This window comes from Aquarana catesbeiana, linkage group LG02 (assembly GCF_042186555.1).
Source record: "Aquarana catesbeiana isolate 2022-GZ linkage group LG02, ASM4218655v1, whole genome shotgun sequence".
Taxonomy (NCBI): domain Eukaryota; kingdom Metazoa; phylum Chordata; class Amphibia; order Anura; family Ranidae; genus Aquarana; species Aquarana catesbeiana.
This window is the reverse complement of record NC_133325.1, coordinates 99,344,214-99,365,091: the sequence shown is the minus strand read 5'-3', so window position 1 is coordinate 99,365,091 and position 20,878 is coordinate 99,344,214. Positions and strand designations below refer to the sequence as shown.

Here is a 20,878-nt window from a genome sequence, read left to right as displayed (position 1 = left end):
TAATAGCCCTTCAAATCCGTTTGTGTCAACTTGTGTGCATGTTATCAGGCCAGAATCACCAGGGTATGTAAACTTTTGATCAGGGTCATTTGGGTAGTTTCTGTTGCCATTATGATTTAAAAAAAAGAGTAAGCACAATTGATTGATAATAAATGGCTTCAGGCAAACTGAGTGAAAGAAATTATAATATACACACACACAGCAAAGTTGTTATCTTACCAGTGGACTGTGAAGCAGCATTAGGAGAATAAGGGGGTGGAGGAACTGTATTAGAAGTGGTAGAATTCAAAGCAGAAATATGCGTACCATTGATATATGCACCTATAGAGAAAAAAAAAATATATATAAAATAAATTACAGTTTTCATATTTCTCTATTTGCTCACATGTTCTAGGCTATGAATTTCCTACCTACCTAGCTTTATTTATGCCTTTAAAGTGCTTTTGCAAGTAACTTTACTAGATCAAGTTACAAAGTGCAATCATAGTTTGAAATGTACTATGGAGCATTTATAGAGTAATAAGTCAAATTAAACATGAAAAAAGTGACCATTTGAACTCATCTCTTGTATATAACGTTGTATTTAAATGTTAACTATAGCAGCCCATGGGTGTCTAATGGGCTGGAACATTGTTTCGAGAGGTTAAGCAACATGTGCCAATTGCTATTGATCTCCCTTAAGAGAATCAACCTTGCAACTCCTTACCCCATTTAGTGTTCCATTTTTTTGGGCTGACAACAGTCAGATGGTGACTGCAACTAGCCACCTCCACTGTCTATGGACAGTCCCTATCTGTAGAACCTTAGAAGCTATAGGCATGTGGTTGATTTTAAAGAATTCAATTCAAAAAGATACTACAGCATGTCATTTTAAAGCATTGACTAAAAATTGTTACTGTACTCTATTACACAAATTAAACTATTAAAGCTCAGCAACCGTGCTGTTGATTGGAGCAGTGTAGGTGGATGTCAGCCCGCTAGAGAACGTTATAGAGCTGCTGTCTGACTCCCCTACATGCTGTCAAAACAGTATTTTAATTCTTGCTACCGCATGTAACAGTTTCAAAAAAGGAAAATCACAGCAGATCACTGCATGCAGTTTGTAGCCTGACTTTATTACAGTAATACAGTAAGGCCGGCCATACGCAGTTCAAACCTTGGCTGGTTCAGCAAGAACCAGCCAAGATTTGAACCATTAATGGGCAGGCTGAATGTACCAAGTTGATTGATCAACTTGGGTACAACCAGCCTGCCAAATTCGCTTGTGATTATCGCAAGCGGCTGCTTGCAGAGGTTTCTCTTCTGGAAGGAGATGATGGCTCGGCAGGAGGGATTTCTACATCAGCACTGTGTGTTAATGGGGGAAATCGAGCTAATTTCTTTCCTGCAACCACAAAATTTGATCGGTGTATGGCCAGCCTTAATCACATGGATTTAATTGGCCTTTAAGATATGAACACGCCAATAGTACATCAACTTAAATCTGCATTGCGTTATCTATGGTTACATTTGAAATCTTCAGAAGGATACAATTTACTGTGACGGTATTAGTTTCAAATGTAAAGTTACTATTACATTCAGTATTTGTTATGGCAACAATGAATTTGTGTTGTTAGTACATCAAGGGAGTTACAATTTATGGGGGTTTGCAACATAGAAATTCCGTCTAACAGGCCTCAGAAAGCGTTATAAAAAATTTATAGAAGTTATGTATTTTATCCAAATCAAAATGATGACTTTAAAGCTGAACTCTAGGGGAAAACAAAAATCCTTCCAGTGGGGCCAATCTTCCACTCCTATAAACTCCATTTGTGCAGTTAGACTGGTCCCCACAGCTAATTTTCCTACACTTTAGTGTTTGCGGATCCTCTGACATCATCAAGTACAATGCAGGGCCTGTAGCCTTGCACTGCATGTGAGGGCGCCAAGGAACAGTACCAAGCTGCTAGGGGATTAACTTATTTAAACTGCTTTCTCCAGTACCAAAAAGGAGTATTCAACCCTTGTAGTGCAGGGGCAGCCTCATTGTAAGGAAAGATTTTTCCTTTCCCCGGAGATGGGCTTTAACATGACCTTTACTAGGCCAATTACATACATTCTCAGTTTGTAAATGGAAGTCTGACTAGCCTGTTTAGCAATCATTCCATAAGCACGACCTTGTCATTCTGCATAGTGCAGCCTGGTAACCAGTATTGTTTAGTGCCTGCTGAAGCTTATGGTAAAATGCTGCCAAATGCCTGTTAAAGCTTGCATTTCCATTAAAATCGGTTTTCACAAAAAAATAAAAAACAAAAAAACAAAAAACAAAAGCTGAAGTGTTCTCAGAGGGCTTCAAAAAAACAGCTTGATGCTTTTAAAGGCCACATATATACAAGCATTTAAGCCAACAAATGTTAGCCTGAACAGCTTTAATTTTTTTTTTTTTTGTTTTTTTAAAAAGAATTCAGAAAGTGAAAAGAGTTAGTCTCCTACAGTGTGCTAGAGCTTTGTAAATTTCTTCTGAAACCTGCTAAATGCCTGTTAACGTTACAGCCTGCATGTACTGTAGGATCTATGTCAGAAATTCCCATTCTAAGGGTAAAGGGTGCTTAAGAAAAAAAAAAAAAAAAAAAAAAAAAAAAAAAAAAGAAAGCTTGGCCCTTTCAAAGTATACACAGGAAATTTGAAGTGGTTGCAAAGTAAAAAAAAATTGTATTAAAAGAATTAACAAGTTTATACATACATGCTCTGTGCAAGGGTATTGTACAGAGCGGCCCCATACAGCCTCTTCTGAGGTCCCAGTGCTGTCTACTCCTCTTCTGCATGTGCCCCCATGGCAAGAAGCTTGCCTTGTGGGCACACATGCGGGCTTGCTCCAAAGCCAGGCTGTGTGCATCCATAGACACACACAGCATACTCCCTACTCCCTTCTCATACGAATTGACTGACAGCAGCAGGGGCCAATGGCTCCTGCTGCTCTCAGCAAAGGGAGTAAAGATCTGCAGATGGGCAGAGTGCTGGTTTAATAGGGGAGTCCGGGAAGGGAGTGGAATAGACAGTGACATTTTTACCTCAATGCACTCAAGCGATTGTAAAGGCTGAAGGTTTTTTACCTTACTGCATTAGGGTAAAAAAACCTTGTAAGAACCTTCTACATGCAACTCCCTCCCAAGATCCCCACCTCCCTTAGACTTACCTGAGCCCGATCTCAATACAGCGATGTGCACAGGAGAAGTGGCTCTTTCAATCCTCATTGGGTCAGACAGGAGAGGGAACCATTGGCTCCTGCTGTTGTCAATCACAGCCAGTGACAAGGGGGGGGGGGGGGGCCAACAGACATACCCCCGACTGGGAGCGAGCCCACACGTGTCCCCCCATAGCAAGCCACTTGTTGTGGGGGCAGACAGGAGCAGCCAGGAGCGCTGATGGGGGGCCCCCGAGAAGAGGAGGATCGGTCTGCTCTGTGAAAAACCATTACACAGAGAAGGTAAATATAGAATGTTGGATATTTTTAAAAGGTATACTTTTAGTGTTTCGAACCACTTTAAGCTTATAGATGCTAGTCTGAACAACAGGAGCAACTGTGGAGCAGAGCCAGGTAGTCTCCCACAGCTTTCTAAACACCAGGGGATACCTAATTTTTTTTCTTTGGGTTATAGCCAGTACTTCCAACAGTCCCAGACTAGAGCTGAAACGTGCTTTTAGGACTTCAAGAAAGCAGTTTCAAGCTTTGGAAACACTTGCTGAATGTGATGCTGTTTAGATTAACGTTTATAAACTCAGATTAAATATACCTGTGTAGTATTATTCACTTTAGATCTACTAGAAAAATGGAAGCATGCAATCCAAGAGTCACATGCCAATTTTTTTTTGTCAAACTTACCAGCAGTCACTATTTAACGAGGCACTACAAAATTCAGCACTCAAGGCAACCACCCATGTTAGGGGAAGGCAGAACTACAACATATGACTAGCAAAACTAGCGTTTATGAACGCAGGATAAATATGCCTGAGTGTTCACCGTAGAACTACAGGAAAAATTTGGATGAGTGCAAAGCTGAGAGTAACATGCTGATTATTTTTTTTTCTATGTTGAACTTACCAGTAGTTGCTATTTAACAAAGTAGCATAAAACGCAGCAATCATGGTAACCAATCAGGTAAGGGAAAGCCACAACTACAAAGCACGAACGGTGACATGTTGCAATAGGAGACTGCACTTTGCATGATGAAAGGTCCACAAAGAGAAAAAAAAAAGACAATCCAGCTATGTATGGGCACTGCTGGCCGGATTCAAATACATTTTGGGGATTCCAAATCTCTTCACTAAAGTTCCTGGCTCTTCCATTTTCACCACAAAAGAAGAAGTTTAAAAATTCACACTGCCAAGAGCACCATGTGCTGTGGCTGATTAGGTTTTAAGAAATAGAAATTCAGTACTGAGTACAGCATATCATATAGCAAAACTAGTGCATGGGTAAATTTGTGATACTGGAAAATAATCAGACTGCCAGAATGTGCTAGAACTGAGCTGGATCTGATTAAAGGGCAAGACTGCCATTTTAATTCCAATTTTACAAATGTGAAAAAAAAAAAAAAAAAAAAAGGTAAAATATAATCTACAAATGAAAATTTGTAATATCAAATAACGCAAGTAATTGGTTATAAGCTGAAAGCATCAAAGAATCTGCTAAAAACCGTTCAGAGTGATAGGAGGTCTCATTTCTGAAGGCTCATCACTCCTTCCATCATTCAGTAGTGTCTGGGGAATCTGCAAGGCATTCAGTGGTAGCTGGTGTTGTGCAATACAGTGATTATTTGCAGTAAACAGAATAAATTTAGTTACTGTAGTTCTCGTTTTTCTTAGCCCAATCCCGACAATTCGTACTATTGGCTGATGCCCCTCCCCCTTCAGATAAACTTTGACCTTCTCCAGAGGTACTTAAGTTTGACTGTTCCTTCTTTACCGCCATTGTCTTCCCATAGTAATCTAAAAAATAGAAAAGCAAGACAAACAAACAGAGCCCTGACACAATTTCATGCAGTTCTGTGCATGCTCGGCATTTTAGACAGTAAAAACCTACATAACATATAATGTGTCCCATGGCAGGCTGAATAATCAGAATAAAGTACACTGGAAGCCGCTGTCACTAAATACCTTACTTGCAACTGCCGCATATTTCAGAAATTCAGGAGCCAATAATGTACTGTTCAAAATTTTAGCTGCCAATCTATTGTTACAATTAGAATAGTGTACTCAGAATCTAAAAAGGTCCAAAAGAGCAACAAAGACAACTTTTCGTTCTTCAGGCTTTATACATTTAGCTTAGTATGACACAAGTTTCTGAATGTGTTCATGTTACCCATAGCATTCAACCTAAATTGCACCGGTTATGTTTGTTGGTTAGTACTTCGCCACCGTATTATTGGCTTGAGAAGTATAAATTTGTACATGCAATTAAAGTTTAATTAAAATAAATTGCACTTGTTACTATACAGGGCCTCATGAAGGAAAGGTCCTTTGTGGGCTAAATTGAGCATATTGTCTCAAAGTGATGCCCTCCAAGCGCTTACCTTACTTTGTGTTTTAGATGCTCCCTGCTTCTGTATACAATGGAGGAACAGTAATGTAATGAAGGACTTGGAGACTGTTTCTTCACTGTATACAGCAGAAGGTACGAAGGGACTGCAATGTAATGCAGTCATGGGTAGCAAGAACAGGGCTTTGAAAGATCCTTCTCTGGGACAGAAGACTCATGCCACTGACCACACAATCGCACCTTTCAGGCACTTTTTTCTTCTGGGCATCGTAAGAAAGTGATTGAAGTGGGTAAAAGTTGTCACAAAAGTGGTTCCACTTTAAAGGAAGGGACATTATACTAACTTCTCCAGTGCTGCAGTGCCTACAGAAGCCGCAATATATGACACTTCCACAAGCGTTGGATTCCTGGTCCCTGCGAGTGCTTCGGTTCCTTCTAATGACCCCTATATCACCACTCTTCCCTGTAATGACACAGGGGCAGACTAAAAGAACCCAACCGCTCTTGGCACGGACCAGGAATCCAATATCCCTAGAAGAGTATAGGATGAAAACTTCTCTGGGCACTGTAGATGTTAAAGAAGGTGATGATTAGCAATGTGGGTGAGGCAAGTATAATACTGTATCCCTTCTTTACAGGGGAACTTTCTTTTCTACTGTTTAACTTTGTGACAGGGCTGCTTTAAACAGTTAGAAAGTATGCAAGAATATTAGGTACCTATTCTTTTCGATTTAAGAGAGACTTGCACTGAAAAAAAAATACACCGGCTGCCATTGGTAATTCCTGCTTTTGAAAATGCTAGTTGCCTACCTGATATGTTGATCCAAGGCCTTAAAGCGTTTGTTTCCCCCAGCATTTCATATTCCTGATATGTGCCTGTTGTACCATGTACTTGTAAGAAAAAGTATCCTGTTCTCTGTATTGCTTCCTTTATGTGAAATCCCTGGTGTTACTGCTAGTCCCCTTGCTTTTCTACTAAAAACTGACCACAGTAAACATGGTCAGTTCTCTAGATGTGCTGGGAGCTCAGCCTGCTCTCCTCCAATGATCAGACTTGTCCCGACACGCCCCTTCTGCTGCACAGCCTTTCACTCGGAAGATCAGTGTGCTGCTGTATCTCCTGCCCCAGTATATATATATATATATATATATAAAAAAGATTTATAATGGTGTTTTTGTGTCTATTTGCAAATGTTTTGCCCTTCATTTCAATTTTAAACTGAATGGGTTGTTTTACAAGTGTGTTCATTTACAAGCACTTTAAAAGTGGTTGTAAACCTCAGACATGAAATATGAGCAAAGCAAATCCCTCTATAGTGTGTACTTTACTTAACCCAGAGTACTAAGTGTCATTTCTGTTTGCTGCTTCATTCCTTTGATATCTGCATGAATCACATGACAAGTTTTCCTGACACCAAGCGAAAAATAGTGACAGAGGAGGGACCTCCAGCTGACTGACAGCTCTCAGAGTTATCCTCACTGAGCTCTGCAGAGTAACTTCAGCTTTCCACCCCCTTTGTTTCTGTATGCTCAGACAAGCTTTATAAATTCTGCACTTTGAATGGTTGTAGAGAAAAGAATACGGCAGATAACATAGAAAACTTATGTAGGGAGCTTTGTTTCATCTCTGTGTATCATCTGAGGCCAGTCACTTCACTGGGTATATATGAGGGTTTACAACCACTTTAATACTCACTAGTCACTAAACCAGAACAAGTCTGCAGAACAGAAGTTTTGACTCTCTTGACTTTGTTAGCTGGATGCTTGTTCCACATCCATGATTGAGATCAGACAAGCAACCAGTAGTTTCATAGGGAAGCGAGTCGTGCCAAGCTCTGTATTTTTCAGCGCAGGTTTCCTTTAAGCACAGGCTTTAAAATTGGCATATCTTACATAACTGCCTTTTTTTTAACACTCTGTATCAGGTCTCAAATCTTGAAACAAAACACTACTCAGACTTGCCTTCCCCTCTCCTTGTTGTCCTGGTATATGATACAGTGGGAACATGCATAATGGCTTCATCATGATGTCAGGAGCATGCAGTTATGCATCATGGTGAAGCAAAAATAGGAAAATAAAACATCTGATATATTTTGGTATAAATAAAAAGAAAAAAAAGATACAAGAAAAAAAAATATACAAAACATAAAATGTGATCATCCTTCAAGCCTTCTGCTTGTTCAATAGTGTTGGGAGAGATCCCTTTTAAATGGCAAATATGAGCTCTGAAATTCTAAAGTTTTACCACTGGAAGGAAATCTTTTCATTTACAAATGCTCAAAGCCTCTTACTAGCCCTGTGTTCTCCATTGAGGAGAACCATTAGCAAAACACTTCTAAACTTTCCTACAACGCCTCTAAAGAAACTGAGACAGTCATCACCCCCTGCACGTTTCAACAGGATTAAAGCCAAACTCCAGACATATTTAAAATACACTATTTAATTCTAAACTTAGTGGTACAGACTAACAGTTTTGTCGGAGCCGCTGTACCAACGATCCAACGTTAGTACAGAGATCTCCCTTGCTGAGCTGTCGTGTTCTGACAGGGAGACGGCCCCCCGCCAGACCACTCTGATCAGTGCTCTTTGCCACTGGCTGAGAGTGCTGAACGGGAGCTGGTTGGCTACTGGTTTACCAGCATGCCCATCTAACAGAAGCCGACTGACACACATGGGACGAATGTCGAACGGTTTTTATTGAACTGACCGATGTCTCCCAACATTGGGCCCATGTGTACTAGGCATTAGCAGAAGTATCAGTACCATCTTAACCACCCCCTGCTGAGGAGCACTCAAAGGCGCGAATGTCAGCCAATTAGGGCTGTACTGCACAGTGCTGTCAATTACAGCACTGAACATACTTACACAAAAGGGGCGAGCGGGGGGATGATCTCATCAATGTACTGCTCTTCTTTCTGGAACAGGATGAGGCAGGGACCAGGCTATATGGCTTAAAGGCTAACTTCACCTTCTGGACCATGTTACATCTGTATTTCAGTTGTAACATTTAGCTTGACCTTGACTAAATGGGAACCCCCTCCCTTACAGCAGCTGTGAATGAATAAACTACTCTCAATGCAACATTTAGGCGATCATTGCACTTGTAGTCCACCTACAATTCCTTTAGCTCTCCAACTAAAAGTCCATACCTCAGTAAAGAGTGAATTACAGGAAGAGTCCACAGGACCCACTAATCACATTTGCCATTCCAAAGATAGAAACGGTGCCATTGGTAAAGAGAAGAGAAAAGTGTGCAATCTACAGCTGACTGATCTGATTTCTGGAAATACACATATAAGGTGTTTTACATAATATATACAGTACAGCATGTCCACTACCACTGAACAGTCACTTGCCCTATTGCTAGCGCTAATCGCTTTAAAAACTTCTGGAGAAGGTCAATATTTAACTGCCCTGCACAATAGGAATTCCCAATACTTTTAGCTCTTCCTCAATAAGGCCTGGTTCACACAGACCCATGCGAGAGCAGTGTTTGCTCGCACAGGGATGCGCAGGTGTTCCGTGCAGGCAGTCCTTTTCATTTCAATTGGGACATAGCAAATGCACGGACACAGATGCTACTCTCAACTAGGGATGAGCCAAACACCCCCCCGGTTCAGTTCGCAGCAGAACATGTGACCAGGTAAAAAATTTGTTCAAACACCATTCAAAGTCTATGGGACACGAACGTGAAAAATCAAAAGTGCCAATTTTAAAGGCTTATATATGCAAGTTATTGCCATAAAAAGAGTCTTGGGACAAGGGTCCTGCCCCAGGGGACATGCATGTATCAATGCAAAAACAAAAAAAAGTTTTAAAAAGGGCCGTTTTTTCGGGAGCAGCGATTCTAATAATGCCTAAAGTGAAACAATTAAAAAAAAATATTCCTTTAAATATCGTGCCTGAGGGGTGTCAATGTCACCCCCAAAATCCATACCAAGCCCTTCAGGTCCGGTATGGATATTAAGGGGAACCCCGCACCCATTTTTTTTTTTTAATGGCGTGGGGGTCCCCCAGGGACTATATGCTCTGAACAATATATACACTATATGGCCTGCCCTATATACTCTGCAGAAAATTGGGCCTTTGGTTTTGGTGGTGCCAGAACACTGTAAGCCCTCACAGATACTCTTGTTGGGCGCAGGAACGGGCCCTGCTGTGAAATATGTAATTACATGCCCCTGTTAAACAGGGGCAGACAAATTGGGCCTTGGGTGGTGGTGTCCTAAACCAAACATATTGTTGGAAGCTAGAATCATCAAGATTGAGAAGGAATAGGATAGTCAGCATAGGCAGTCTTCAAGGGACCCCACATCCATAGCAAATTCAATCAGTTACATCAGCATCAGGTGCTTGATAGCTGCTGATCCAAGACCGATTCATTTTTATGAACGTGAGCCCATCAACAGAGTCTGTGGACAGGCGCACTCTGATCCATTACAAACCCTCCAGCAGCACTGAATGTGCATTCAGAAAGCATGCTGGATGCAGGACAGGCCAGTAGCTCAATTGCATATTGAGCAAGTTCTGGCCAGTGGTTCATACTCAAGACCCAGTAACCCAGTGGATGCTCTGTTGGAAAGGTCTCCAAGTCTGCTCTTGCCCCTAGATATTCCTGAACCATGTAATGAAGACGATGGCGAATGGTTGCTTGAACCGATCAGACCTTGGCGCTGAGGACTGAGAAATTGTTTAAAAGGAATCGGTCAGCCGGCCACCTTCTCCACCGCTCTTCCTCTGACTGATCGAAGCCTCAGCAACACGTTGTCCAGCACCAGGAAATGGTAACCTCCCAGGGTCTGGAAATGATCACACAAACCTTTTTTTCAAGGTCTCCTGAAGATGTTTTATCCTCTGCTCCCTCTGCAAAGGCAGGAGGAGTTCTGCAACCTTACCCTTGTAACATGGATCAAGAAGGGTTGGCAACCAGCAACGATCCCTCTCCTTGATACCACGAATCCTAGGGTCCTTTCGCAGGCTTTGCAGAATCAGGGAGGCCATGCAGCGTAAATTTGCAGAGGCATTCAATTCTGGGTCCTCTGGGTCACTAAGGATCACATGATCCGTAACTACCTCCTCCCAGCCACCCACATGCAACTCCTTGGGTTTCTGGGGACTGAAAACTATCCCTTGAAGACTGCTGAGTGTTATCCTCTACATCCATGCTGACACAATCCTCTTCCTGTGTGTTTAGCGGGCCCGCAGGTATACTATCTGGATAAAGTGGAGCCTTATGAGGAAGGGAAGTCCTCCTCTTCCTCCCACTGTTCTGCCTCAAGTGCCCTGTCAATGATTCCACGAAGCATATGCTCCAGTAGGAAGACTAGAGGGACAGTGTCACTGATGCATGCATTGTCGTTGCTCACCATCCTTGTGGCCTCCTCAAATGCCGACAGTACAGTGCATGCATCCTGGATCAGTAGCCACTGGCGTGGTGAAAAGAAGCCAAGCTCCCCGGACCCCGTCCTGGTGCCATACTTGCAGAGGTACTCATTGATGGTCCACTGCTGTGTGTACAACTGCTGCAGCATTGCCAACGTCGAGTCCCACCTGGTGGGCATGTCGCATTCCCTTTGAATGTCAGCCAGCCGAGCACCGGCATTGTATGACCAGCGGAAATGACCAGACTTTTCTGGCCTGCCTCAGGAGATATTGTAAACCTGGGTAACTGCTCAAGAACCACTGCACTACCAAATTCAGGACGTGTGCCAAACATGGAACATTGGTCAAGTGTCCCTGTCGGAGGGCGGAGAAAAGGTTGGTGGCATTGTTGCATACAACCATTCCTGGCTGAAGCTAGAGTGGAGTCAACCACCTCTGAGCCTGCCCCTGCAGAGCTGAGAGAATCTCTGTCTCAGTGTGGCTCCTGTGCCCTAGGCAGACCAACTCAAGCACTGCATGGCGTCTTTTAGCCTGACTGCTTGCATAGCCCCTTGAACACTTATGGAGCACCGCTGGTTCAGAGGACAAATCTGCACATGAGTCCTTAGAGAAAGAAGAGGGGGTGGAGGAGAGAGCTGTAGCAGAATCGCCACTAGCATTTTGGAGGCGGGGTGGCGGAACAAGCTCCAACAACACTGAACCCTGTTCTGCATCCTTCCCAGCTGCCAGCAGAGTTACCCACTGCGCAGTGAAGGAAAGGCAAAAACCCTGTCCATGCCTGCTGGACCATGAGTCAGCGGTAATATGAACCTTACTGTTGACCGCCCTGTCCAACGAGGCCAAAACATTGCATTCCACATGCCGGTAGAGAGCCAGAATGGCCTTCCATGAAAAGAAATGGCTTTTTGGAACCTGTCACTGAGGTACAGCACATTTCACAAATTCACGAAAGGGGGTCAATGTCTTCCAGATGAAAAGGCAGCAGTTGCAGTGCTAGAAATTTGGCCAAGCTAGCATTTAGACACTGAACATGTGGATGGCTGGGACCGAATTTCTTTTTTTTTGGGGGGTAGGGAAATTTGCCTGCTAAAATCAGGTGTACTGCTAGCAGATTGGCTGTAAGTACTTCGGACACCTATTGCTACACCTTCATTCCTCTCATGCAGGTTTTTGAGAGGGCTGGAGGCATAATAGGGTTGGAGATCCCAGATAAGGAGCAAGGAGAAGAAGTCCGCCTTTTTCTTTGATGTGGGTCTTTCAAGTGTTTTTGCCAACGGACTGCATGGCAGATCGTCATATGTCTGGTCAAGCATGTGGTGCCCAAGTAGCTGCTGTTCTGGCCACGCTTGATCCGCTACAGACATAGGTTGCAAACAGCAACGGTGCAATCTGCTGCACACGTGTCGAAAAAGGCCCACACCAAGGAACTTTTAAAAGTCAGCGAGGAGTCAGCAGTGCCCTGTACCTGCGGAGCTCTGCAGTATGATGCAATAGGGTGGCTGTCATTAAGCTGCCCCCTAGAAGACATCCTGCCTTGGAGTTGTGCCTACTCCTCCTCTCAGGCACCCAAGTACAGGCAGTGACCTCAGTATCCCCTCCCACCTCTTCACTTGAAACTTGGCAGTATCCTACAGCTGGGGGAACAGGACTGTCAGTTTCTTGTTCTGCTGTGGCACCCCCTCTATCTAGGCTCACGTTACTTCCTTCCTCATTCCTCAACATGGGAGCCTTCAAAACGCTACACATCCTCCAGCAGCATGTACCAGACATTGTGGTCGAATAATTCTGGGGACTCCTCCATGCATGATGGTGGGGCTATGGAAGGAGTGGCTGTGGGGACAAGGAGCCAGTGGAATAGGCCGCGTTGGAAGGCAGACTACTGAGCTTGGGTGACAGAGGATGCGGACAGCTTTGTTATCCACTCCACCAACTCTTCTGCATGTTGTAGAAAATGTGGGCGATTCCGTGCAAAGGAAGTGGGTGCTGACAAAAAGCAAAAAACAAGAAACAAAAACTAAAAGAACTGCTGCCTCTACTAATTACTACCACTAGGTAAAGTATATATGACGCTGTTCAAAATGAACAAAATAAATAAATTGGTTGGTGAATATACATGTGAGGATGCAACTAGCGTGTATGCTACATAACTTTACTTGTGTCCTTTCACAAAGAAGGAAAAAATAATAATCAAACATAAATAAAGTGTCAATTAATTACCTCTGTGCAAGTATATCGATTGCCAAACCAATACATTTTCCACACGGAAAATATGTTGAAAATATGGATATTCCCATTGATATTTCAAAGTGCTTCTGTGCAAAAAACTTTAAACATTAAAACTTAAACTGTGCTGGTGAAGACAGTAATTGTGTTGAAACTTTTTGACTAACAGCCACTCAATATGCTGTAGGCACCTGGGCCGCATCGCTTGTTGATCTAAGAGTGGAAACCATGAACATATCTGGGATTATCCAGCCTCCAGTGCTGCACAGTGGCAGATACTGTGAATGTTCCATACCCCAAGGGGGGGGGGGGGGGGCGGTTTCCAGTGAGTGCAGCCACAATAAGAGCACGGATAAAGCTGTGGTCACCTTGCAAAGTTAAAATATCAAAACAATTACTGTCTTCACCAGCACAGAAGCACTTTTATTTTTTGGTTATTTAAAGTTGGGACTATGCAGTATTATGTTTTAAGTTTTAATGTTTAAAGTTTTAATGTTTAAAGTTTTTTGCACAGAAGCACTTTGAAATATCAATAGGAATATCCATATTTTAAACATATTTTCCGTGTGGAAAATTTATTGGTTTAGCAATCGAAATACTTTCACAGAGGTAATTGACACTTTATTTATGTTTGTTTGATTATTATATTTTCATATTTTTTCCTTCTCTTTGTGAAAGGACACAAGTAAAGTTATGTAGCATACACGCTAGGTGCATCCTCACGTGTATATTCATCAACCAATTTATTTATTTAGTTCATTTTGAACAGCGCCATATCTACTTCTGCATGTTGTGGCTCAATAACATGGCCAGCAGCAGAAAAAACAAAAAAACAAACAAAAAAAAAAAACACACACGTGGCCCACGACCACCTGCAGAGGATGCACCATGTCCACGACCACCACTGTTGACTGTAGACACAGAGGCTGCTTGCCCTATTTTTGTGGCCTCTGAGTGTCTGCCTCTCCTTGGTGGCCTTCAGGGACATGTGTATTTTGTCTTGCAACACCACACTAGACTGTATTAGAAACTGCGTACATCACCTGCACTGTATTTAGGAACTGTATGGTGTACACCACCAGAAGTGTAGTAGGAACCGTACACACTGTATTAGATACTGTGTGCGCTGCCTGAAGTGTATTAGAAACAGTACACCACAGAATGCACTGTAGATATAGGCTACACTGGATGCAGAGAATTATATTTTATATACAATATATATATATATATACACACAGACACAGACACACACATATACAGAGAGAGAGAGAGACAGAGACACAGAGACACAGAGACACACACAAGACTGTACATATATTAATACACTGCCTGCACGAGTAAACACTGAATATATAGTCTATGCTAAATGTAGAGTATGTATATGATAGAGATAGGCTTCCTTTCTTGTGTGAATAAGACACATAGTGGCATTCAACAGGCCCCAGGACGAATTCAGGGGTGACGCAACATGTAGCTAGGAGCGATGTGCTGATGTCACTGCGCTCACGCAGGTTCCGGAGTGACGGGCTGCTATCGAGAGCCGGCCGGCTCATTTATACTGCAATCTCCTATTGTTTTAACCGTAAGTGCAATAATTTCTTATTTAAATAAAGTAACTTAGGATTTTACACTATGGAAACTTTTATGTCTTTTTGGGGATCAATGGGCAACATGTGCCACCGGAAAGATTACATTCTGTGAAGACGCTGGGATCATCGTTCCATCTCTCAAAAAGCCTGGGCTGGAAATTAAGCCACAAGAGAGTGTGATCTAATGTAATCGGAGATCTGGAGTCGGTAAGCGGCAGTGTGTGCAGAGGTGGAGGTCTTTCTCTTAACCACGACTCTTGGGTGTATCGTGAGTTAATTTCACATTTGAAAATCACCTTAAAAACAGTGGACTCTTTAAAACATGATGATCTAAATCAATTAAGCAATCAATTTTCTTTATGTACGGAGTCACACACATATATAATTTCGCATTATCAAGGTTTATTGCTAGTATTCACTCACTTGAGAGCATAGCGCAGAGAGAGAGAATGAATATCTATATATCTCTCTCTCTATCTCAAATACACTGCCACTAATTAAATAACCTATCTCTCTGTCCATGCCAACAACACTACACGCAGCCGCCGTGTAAGCAGCTTTATATAGTATGGGTCGTGGACTTAGTCCCCCTGAGCCATGATTGGCCAAAGGCAACTTGCCTTTGGCCAATTATGGCTCTCTCAGCAGAGCGTGCTGTGATTGGCCAAAGCATGCAGGTCAGGTGCATGCTTTGGCAAATCATCATACAGCAATGCACTGCGATCTCGCAGTGCATTATGGGGCATTCCGCGGCACTCAAATGTTCCGCGAACGGCCCATAATGTTTGCTGTTCGGCGAACGGCCGAACACCCGATGTTCAAGTCGAACTTATGTTTGACCCGAACATCGAGCTCATTCCTACTATCAACTTGGCATTAGTGCTTGTGCACCAGCACATATGTTAAATTGGGAGCAGCGGCTGTGTCCGTGCAGCTGCTGCATCCCAACTGATGGGAATCGGACTGCCTGCACAATGCATAAAACACCTGTGCATTCCCGTGCGGGCAAACACGGTCCTTGCACAGGTAGTACACTCGTGTGAACAAGGCCTAAGACTATAAAAAGGATAGACAAATTACTACCCCCCAAGGTTCCTGCTAAAAAAAAAAAAAAAAAAAAAAATGTGCATTACATGTCAAAGATAAGTCATATTACTTTTTATTCAATCTAGTCAATAGTAGCCTAATCTAATTCGGAATGTATTTTAAAAACTTTATATCTGAAGTTTAATCTTAGTTTGCCTTCCCTGGTTCCTCCCTCTTTTCAACATGGAAGTGGATGTCCAGGTTTCATCTTGCTTGGACCAAATGAACCATTTGCTTCCCTAGGTGCCGCAGTGTCTCTAAGCACTGTAACTTCAGCTACATACAGTACACAATGCCCGGGCTGAGAGATGTAGACTTCCTGTCTCACACCCAGGAACAAAAAACAGTCTGGCTGAGCGGAGCCCAGCCATTCATAGGCAGTTTTGTGTTCTGCGAATGAACTAACTGGCTGAGTGGGAGGGGCGGTATGACGACATCATGCTCTCAGACTTGCAACATGGACATCAGCCTTTAATAAAGCGATTTACATACCTTATTTTAGACCCAGTGATGTAATCTTTGGGTCTATGTGCTTCTCTATGTAATGCAGGTGAATCAAGGCTGGTGGGAGGGGTCAGCAGGGTGCTGTACATAGCTTTTTGAAAATGTCACTGCATTCAGCCTCAATACGCCTCTCAAAAGCACTCAACCGACTCCTGGGAGGAGTTCTGCAAATACAGTAGGTAGGTTTGAATAAAGACACTTGTCCATCCAGATCAACCTGTTTAGGTGTACACCTGTCAATGTTGGCATTGACATTTCCCATATCCCTGTATGTTGTGTTCACCAAAATACACGTCCAAGAGTCTTTTAAAAACATCAATACTCCCCGCTGACACCACCAATTGTGGAAGATCCTTATTGCCCTGACAGTGAAAAACCCCCTATGCAGCTTAAGGTTAAACCGCTTCTCCTCCAATCTCATTGTGTGGCCCCGTGTCCTCTTACACTCCCCGAGAGTGAAAAGTTTTCTTCCAACCCTGGGATCACCATTGAGGCATTTGTATACCACTATATCATCTCCCCTCTAGGGAGAATAAATTTAGTGCTTGTAGTCATTCCTCGTAATTGAGGTCCTCCAATCCGCTTATTGATTTAGTTGGCCTTCTCTGGACTCTCTCCAGCACATCCTTTGAGGACTGGTGACCAGAACAGATTTTTATAAAGCAGTAGGATTATCGTTTTATCTCTGGAGTACATTCCCTTTTTTATGCAAGCGAACAGTCTGCTGCCTTTGCTTGCTGCAGTTTGACATTAAAAAGCAAAGGGAGCTGCGCTTAAACTAATTGACCTGTGAGACAATATTAAATAAACCCACAATATCGGAACCAGTAAACCACAGCATCTGTCCATTAGGGATACACTGATAGAAAAAGACAATGCATGATACATTTTGCAGACATTGCCTGCTATTGCTCAGGCAATCATGGGCAGTGGTCAGCTGTAAGGACTACATTTTCATGCAGATTGCCTTAGGTAACACCCACATATGATGCTGGGCTTCCATGACTGAAAGAACAGTAATCCAACAAACTAAAGGGGTGGGCCAGGGACAACCAGGGAAGGAAAGTGCTACCCTGTTTCCCCGAAAATAAGACCTAGCGTGATTGTCAGTGATGGCTGCAATATAAGCCCTACCCCCCAAATAAGCCCTACCCTGTTTCCCTGAAAATAAGCTCTACCCTGAAAATAAGACTTACAAGGACTTTAACTAGGGCTTATTTGGGGGGTAGGGCTTATATTGCAGCCATCACCGACCATCACGCTAGGTCTTATTTTCGGGGAAACAGGGTAGGTGATGCTAGAGGTTCAGCTAGAAAATGAGGTGGGCTCTGTCTGACATATTGCAGCTAAGTGTTAGACAATGTAAAATCTAAATTTTAATCAAAAATGTAAAATATAGAAATGAAACATCTAAGTTAGAAATAACAGTACAAGAGAGGAGCCTGCACAGAAACTGAAGGTAAGGCTGGAGTTCAGCTTTAACCCTTCTGTCAGAGCATCCATGAGAAGTATGATTTTTTGACTTAAAAATTACCTAAAAAACCCCCCGAAATATTAATATTTTTTAATGAAAGCAAAGTCCTACCCAATAAAAAAAAAAAAAAAAAAACAAGAGAGAAGATGGTAGCTGCAATTTATGTCGCCTGATATTTGCGCAATGGTTTATCAAATCTATATAAACAAAATATAATTCCCATTTTTTGATATACAAAATAAAAAATTAGGTTGTGTCAAGTAAATGGATACCAAATATGTCAAGCCTCAGAATTGCATGCGCCCATGAAACCACGTAAGACGACCAAAATTATCAATAGACAAACGCTTTAAATGTCTTTACAGTTCATCACTTTAGAGCTAGGGCTCATTCACACAGCCGCCTTGGGACATAAAGTTTGGGCATATTTCCCACTTAGGAGCCACAGGGGTTGTGTACAGTCTCCCCACAGACATGAATGGCTGTACATAGCTGTATGTGGAAGGTACTTGTGTAAACCTGTGCATGCATACAGATGTTGAGCTAAAGATACACCAAAACGTCCTGTCTATAGGTCTGCGTTAATGGGCTTTGGTCTTGTATCAAGGACATCAGTTTGAAATGTTCCTAAGATCATTCAGAATTTTAGAAGTGCGTTTGACCTGTATTTGACATCCTTTTGACCGGCTTGAAGTGGCTTTGCATTTCCATAAGCTTGTATAGGAATGCAAAACCAATTTGAAACAATCAAAAGGCCTTCAACACAGGCCCTAAATGAAAATTCTCTTAAGGACTTCAATCTCAATTCCATGCAATGTTTCCAGCTGCCCAACCAGGAGTAGAAGAGCACTGAAGTATATATGGTATTAACATCCTGAAGACTGGAACTGAAAGATGCTACTGCATGCTTACTCCTAGCCCAGGTTCACACCAGTGCAGCTTTGAAATTGCGTGATTTCAAAGCCGCAGATCATTGCAGCTTGCGGCTTCATTTAACAGAAGTCTTTGCAAGACTGCAATGAAATTTCAAAGTAATAGTGCAGGAACCTTTTTCGAAGTCGCTGCAAATGATTTGAATGGTTCTATTTCCGGCACTGGGGTGTGACTTGTCATGTGATTTTTAACTGTTAAATCAACGAAGGCTAAGACCCCATTCACACAGGGGCAACATGACTTGCAGGTCGCCTCAGCGAGGCGACCTGCAAACGACTGCCCGGGCGACTTGCAAAACGACTTCTGTATAGAAGTCTATGCAAGTCGCCCCCGAAGTCGTACAGGAACTTTTTTCTAAGTCGGAGCGACTTGCGTCGCTCCCCTTAGAACGGTTCCATAACACAGAACGGGAGGCGACAAGTCGTCCCTGTGTGAATGGGCTCTTAGTGAGCTTACTCTGTCAGCAAGGCAACACAAGCGCATTAAGCCCTGATTCACACTGGTGGGGCTTTGAAATCGAGCTACCTCAAAGCCACAGATCACAGCGATTTGCACGGCCGATTTCATTTGCGACTTGCATAGATTTCGGTAACGATATCAGAAAATAGCGCAGGAAGCTTTCAGAATCATAGCGATATGAACAGTTCCATTATCAGCAATGGGGTGCGACTTATGAGGCGATTTGGAACTGTGAAATTGTACTGGTATGAACGGCGGATAAATATTATGTATGGCAACCATGGAGCAGGGGGGGGAGGGAGAAAAAAAAAAAAAAAAAACATATGAGGATTTTAGCAGGACGAACACATCGAGTAAAAACAGCATGCAGAATGAATAAAAATGAAGATAAAGTGGGAGAGGTATAGTGCCATTTAAGAAAACTCATAGAGCGACAAGAGGAGAAGAGGAAGGCAATGAACCAAAAGCCTAAGCAAGATGCTTAGTGCAACTCCTACTGATCAGTAGAGATACAAAATTGCCAATAATCAAAACGTGTTCAGAGAAATACACAATACAGATTGTAGATTAACTTCTGTTAGTTGATCTAGTATAAACAATGAAATCCCATTTGTTTTACTGCGGCTTACACTGGAATCAGTTATCCTTACTTGGAGCAATAGATGGGTGAGGCCGGCAAGGTGGTATCGGGTATGGTACTGGCTTGTGCGGATTATATGTAGAAGGAGCCTGTAAGAGGGAAAACAAATACAACATTAGAGATGCAAGGGACTATATCATATGTAGAACATATTTCAACCACATGTATTTTACAGATAAATATACAAATCAAAATTTTATACTAAGCATTTATATACTACTTTCCTATCCACATGCAACTGAGCAAAACTATTTTAACCACTTGCCGTCGGCTGGCCGTCATATGACGTCCTGGGCTTTGTGCGGGGATATCTGAACGATGCCTGCAGCTACAGGCATCATTCAGATACTGGCTTTTTTCAGCCGGCGATTCCCTACACCATAAGAACGACCATAGCGGCTGATTAGCCGCTTGATCGTTCTTACAGGCGGTGAGAGGGGACGTCTCCCCCCTCCCTCCGATTCTTCTACCGACTCATTGCTGCGATCAGCGAGTCGGAGACAGGATTCGTGGGCCCCGATTGTTCACCATAGAGATTTTCGGCGGACCAGATGGTCGCCGGAGTCTCTATGATCGTTCGGAGACCGGGCGCGATGTTATGACGTCACGCCTGGCCTCTGCATTCAAACAAACGGCGCCGCCTCGGCTGGGACGCCGAGTTGTTTATATTTTTGTTATTTTTATTTCAGGCTTCCCAGCCTAGAGGCGAGATGTGGGGTCTTATTGTAAAGAGGACGATCATGCCATATTCCTATTACAAAGGGATGTTTACATTCCTTGTAATAGGAATAAAAGTGATCAAAAATTTTTTTTTTTTTTTAAAAAGTGTCAAACTAAAAAATTTAAAAGTAAAATTAAAAAAAAAAAAATTATTGTTAAAGTGCCCCTGTCCCCGTTTGCTTGCACGCAGAAGCAAACGCATACGCAAGTCCCACCCACATATGAAAACTGTGTTCAAACCACACATGTGAGGTGTTGCCGCGAACGTTAGAGCGACAGAAAAAAATTCTAGCCCTAGACCTCTTCTGTAACTCAAAATATGTAACCAGTAAAAAAATTTAAAGCGACGC

General features: G+C 42.7%; 1 protein-coding gene across 3 annotated transcripts in view; it reads right to left on the bottom strand.

Moving 5' to 3' along the window:
• PROSER1 (proline and serine rich 1) overlaps positions 1-20,878 on the bottom strand; it is an 85,734-nt gene that overhangs the window by 28,415 nt on the left and 36,441 nt on the right. For 2 of the 3 annotated variants that reach the window (XM_073613276.1, XM_073613274.1), the window contains exons 9-11: positions 19,819-19,897; positions 4,825-4,968; positions 220-321 (exon numbers count right to left, since the gene is read on the bottom strand). In XM_073613276.1, coding sequence (XP_073469377.1) covers positions 220-321; positions 4,825-4,968; positions 19,819-19,897 — 325 coding nt within the window. The remainder of the gene's footprint in view (positions 1-219; positions 322-4,824; positions 4,969-19,818; positions 19,898-20,878) is intronic. The other variant, XM_073613277.1, reaches the window with a different exon arrangement.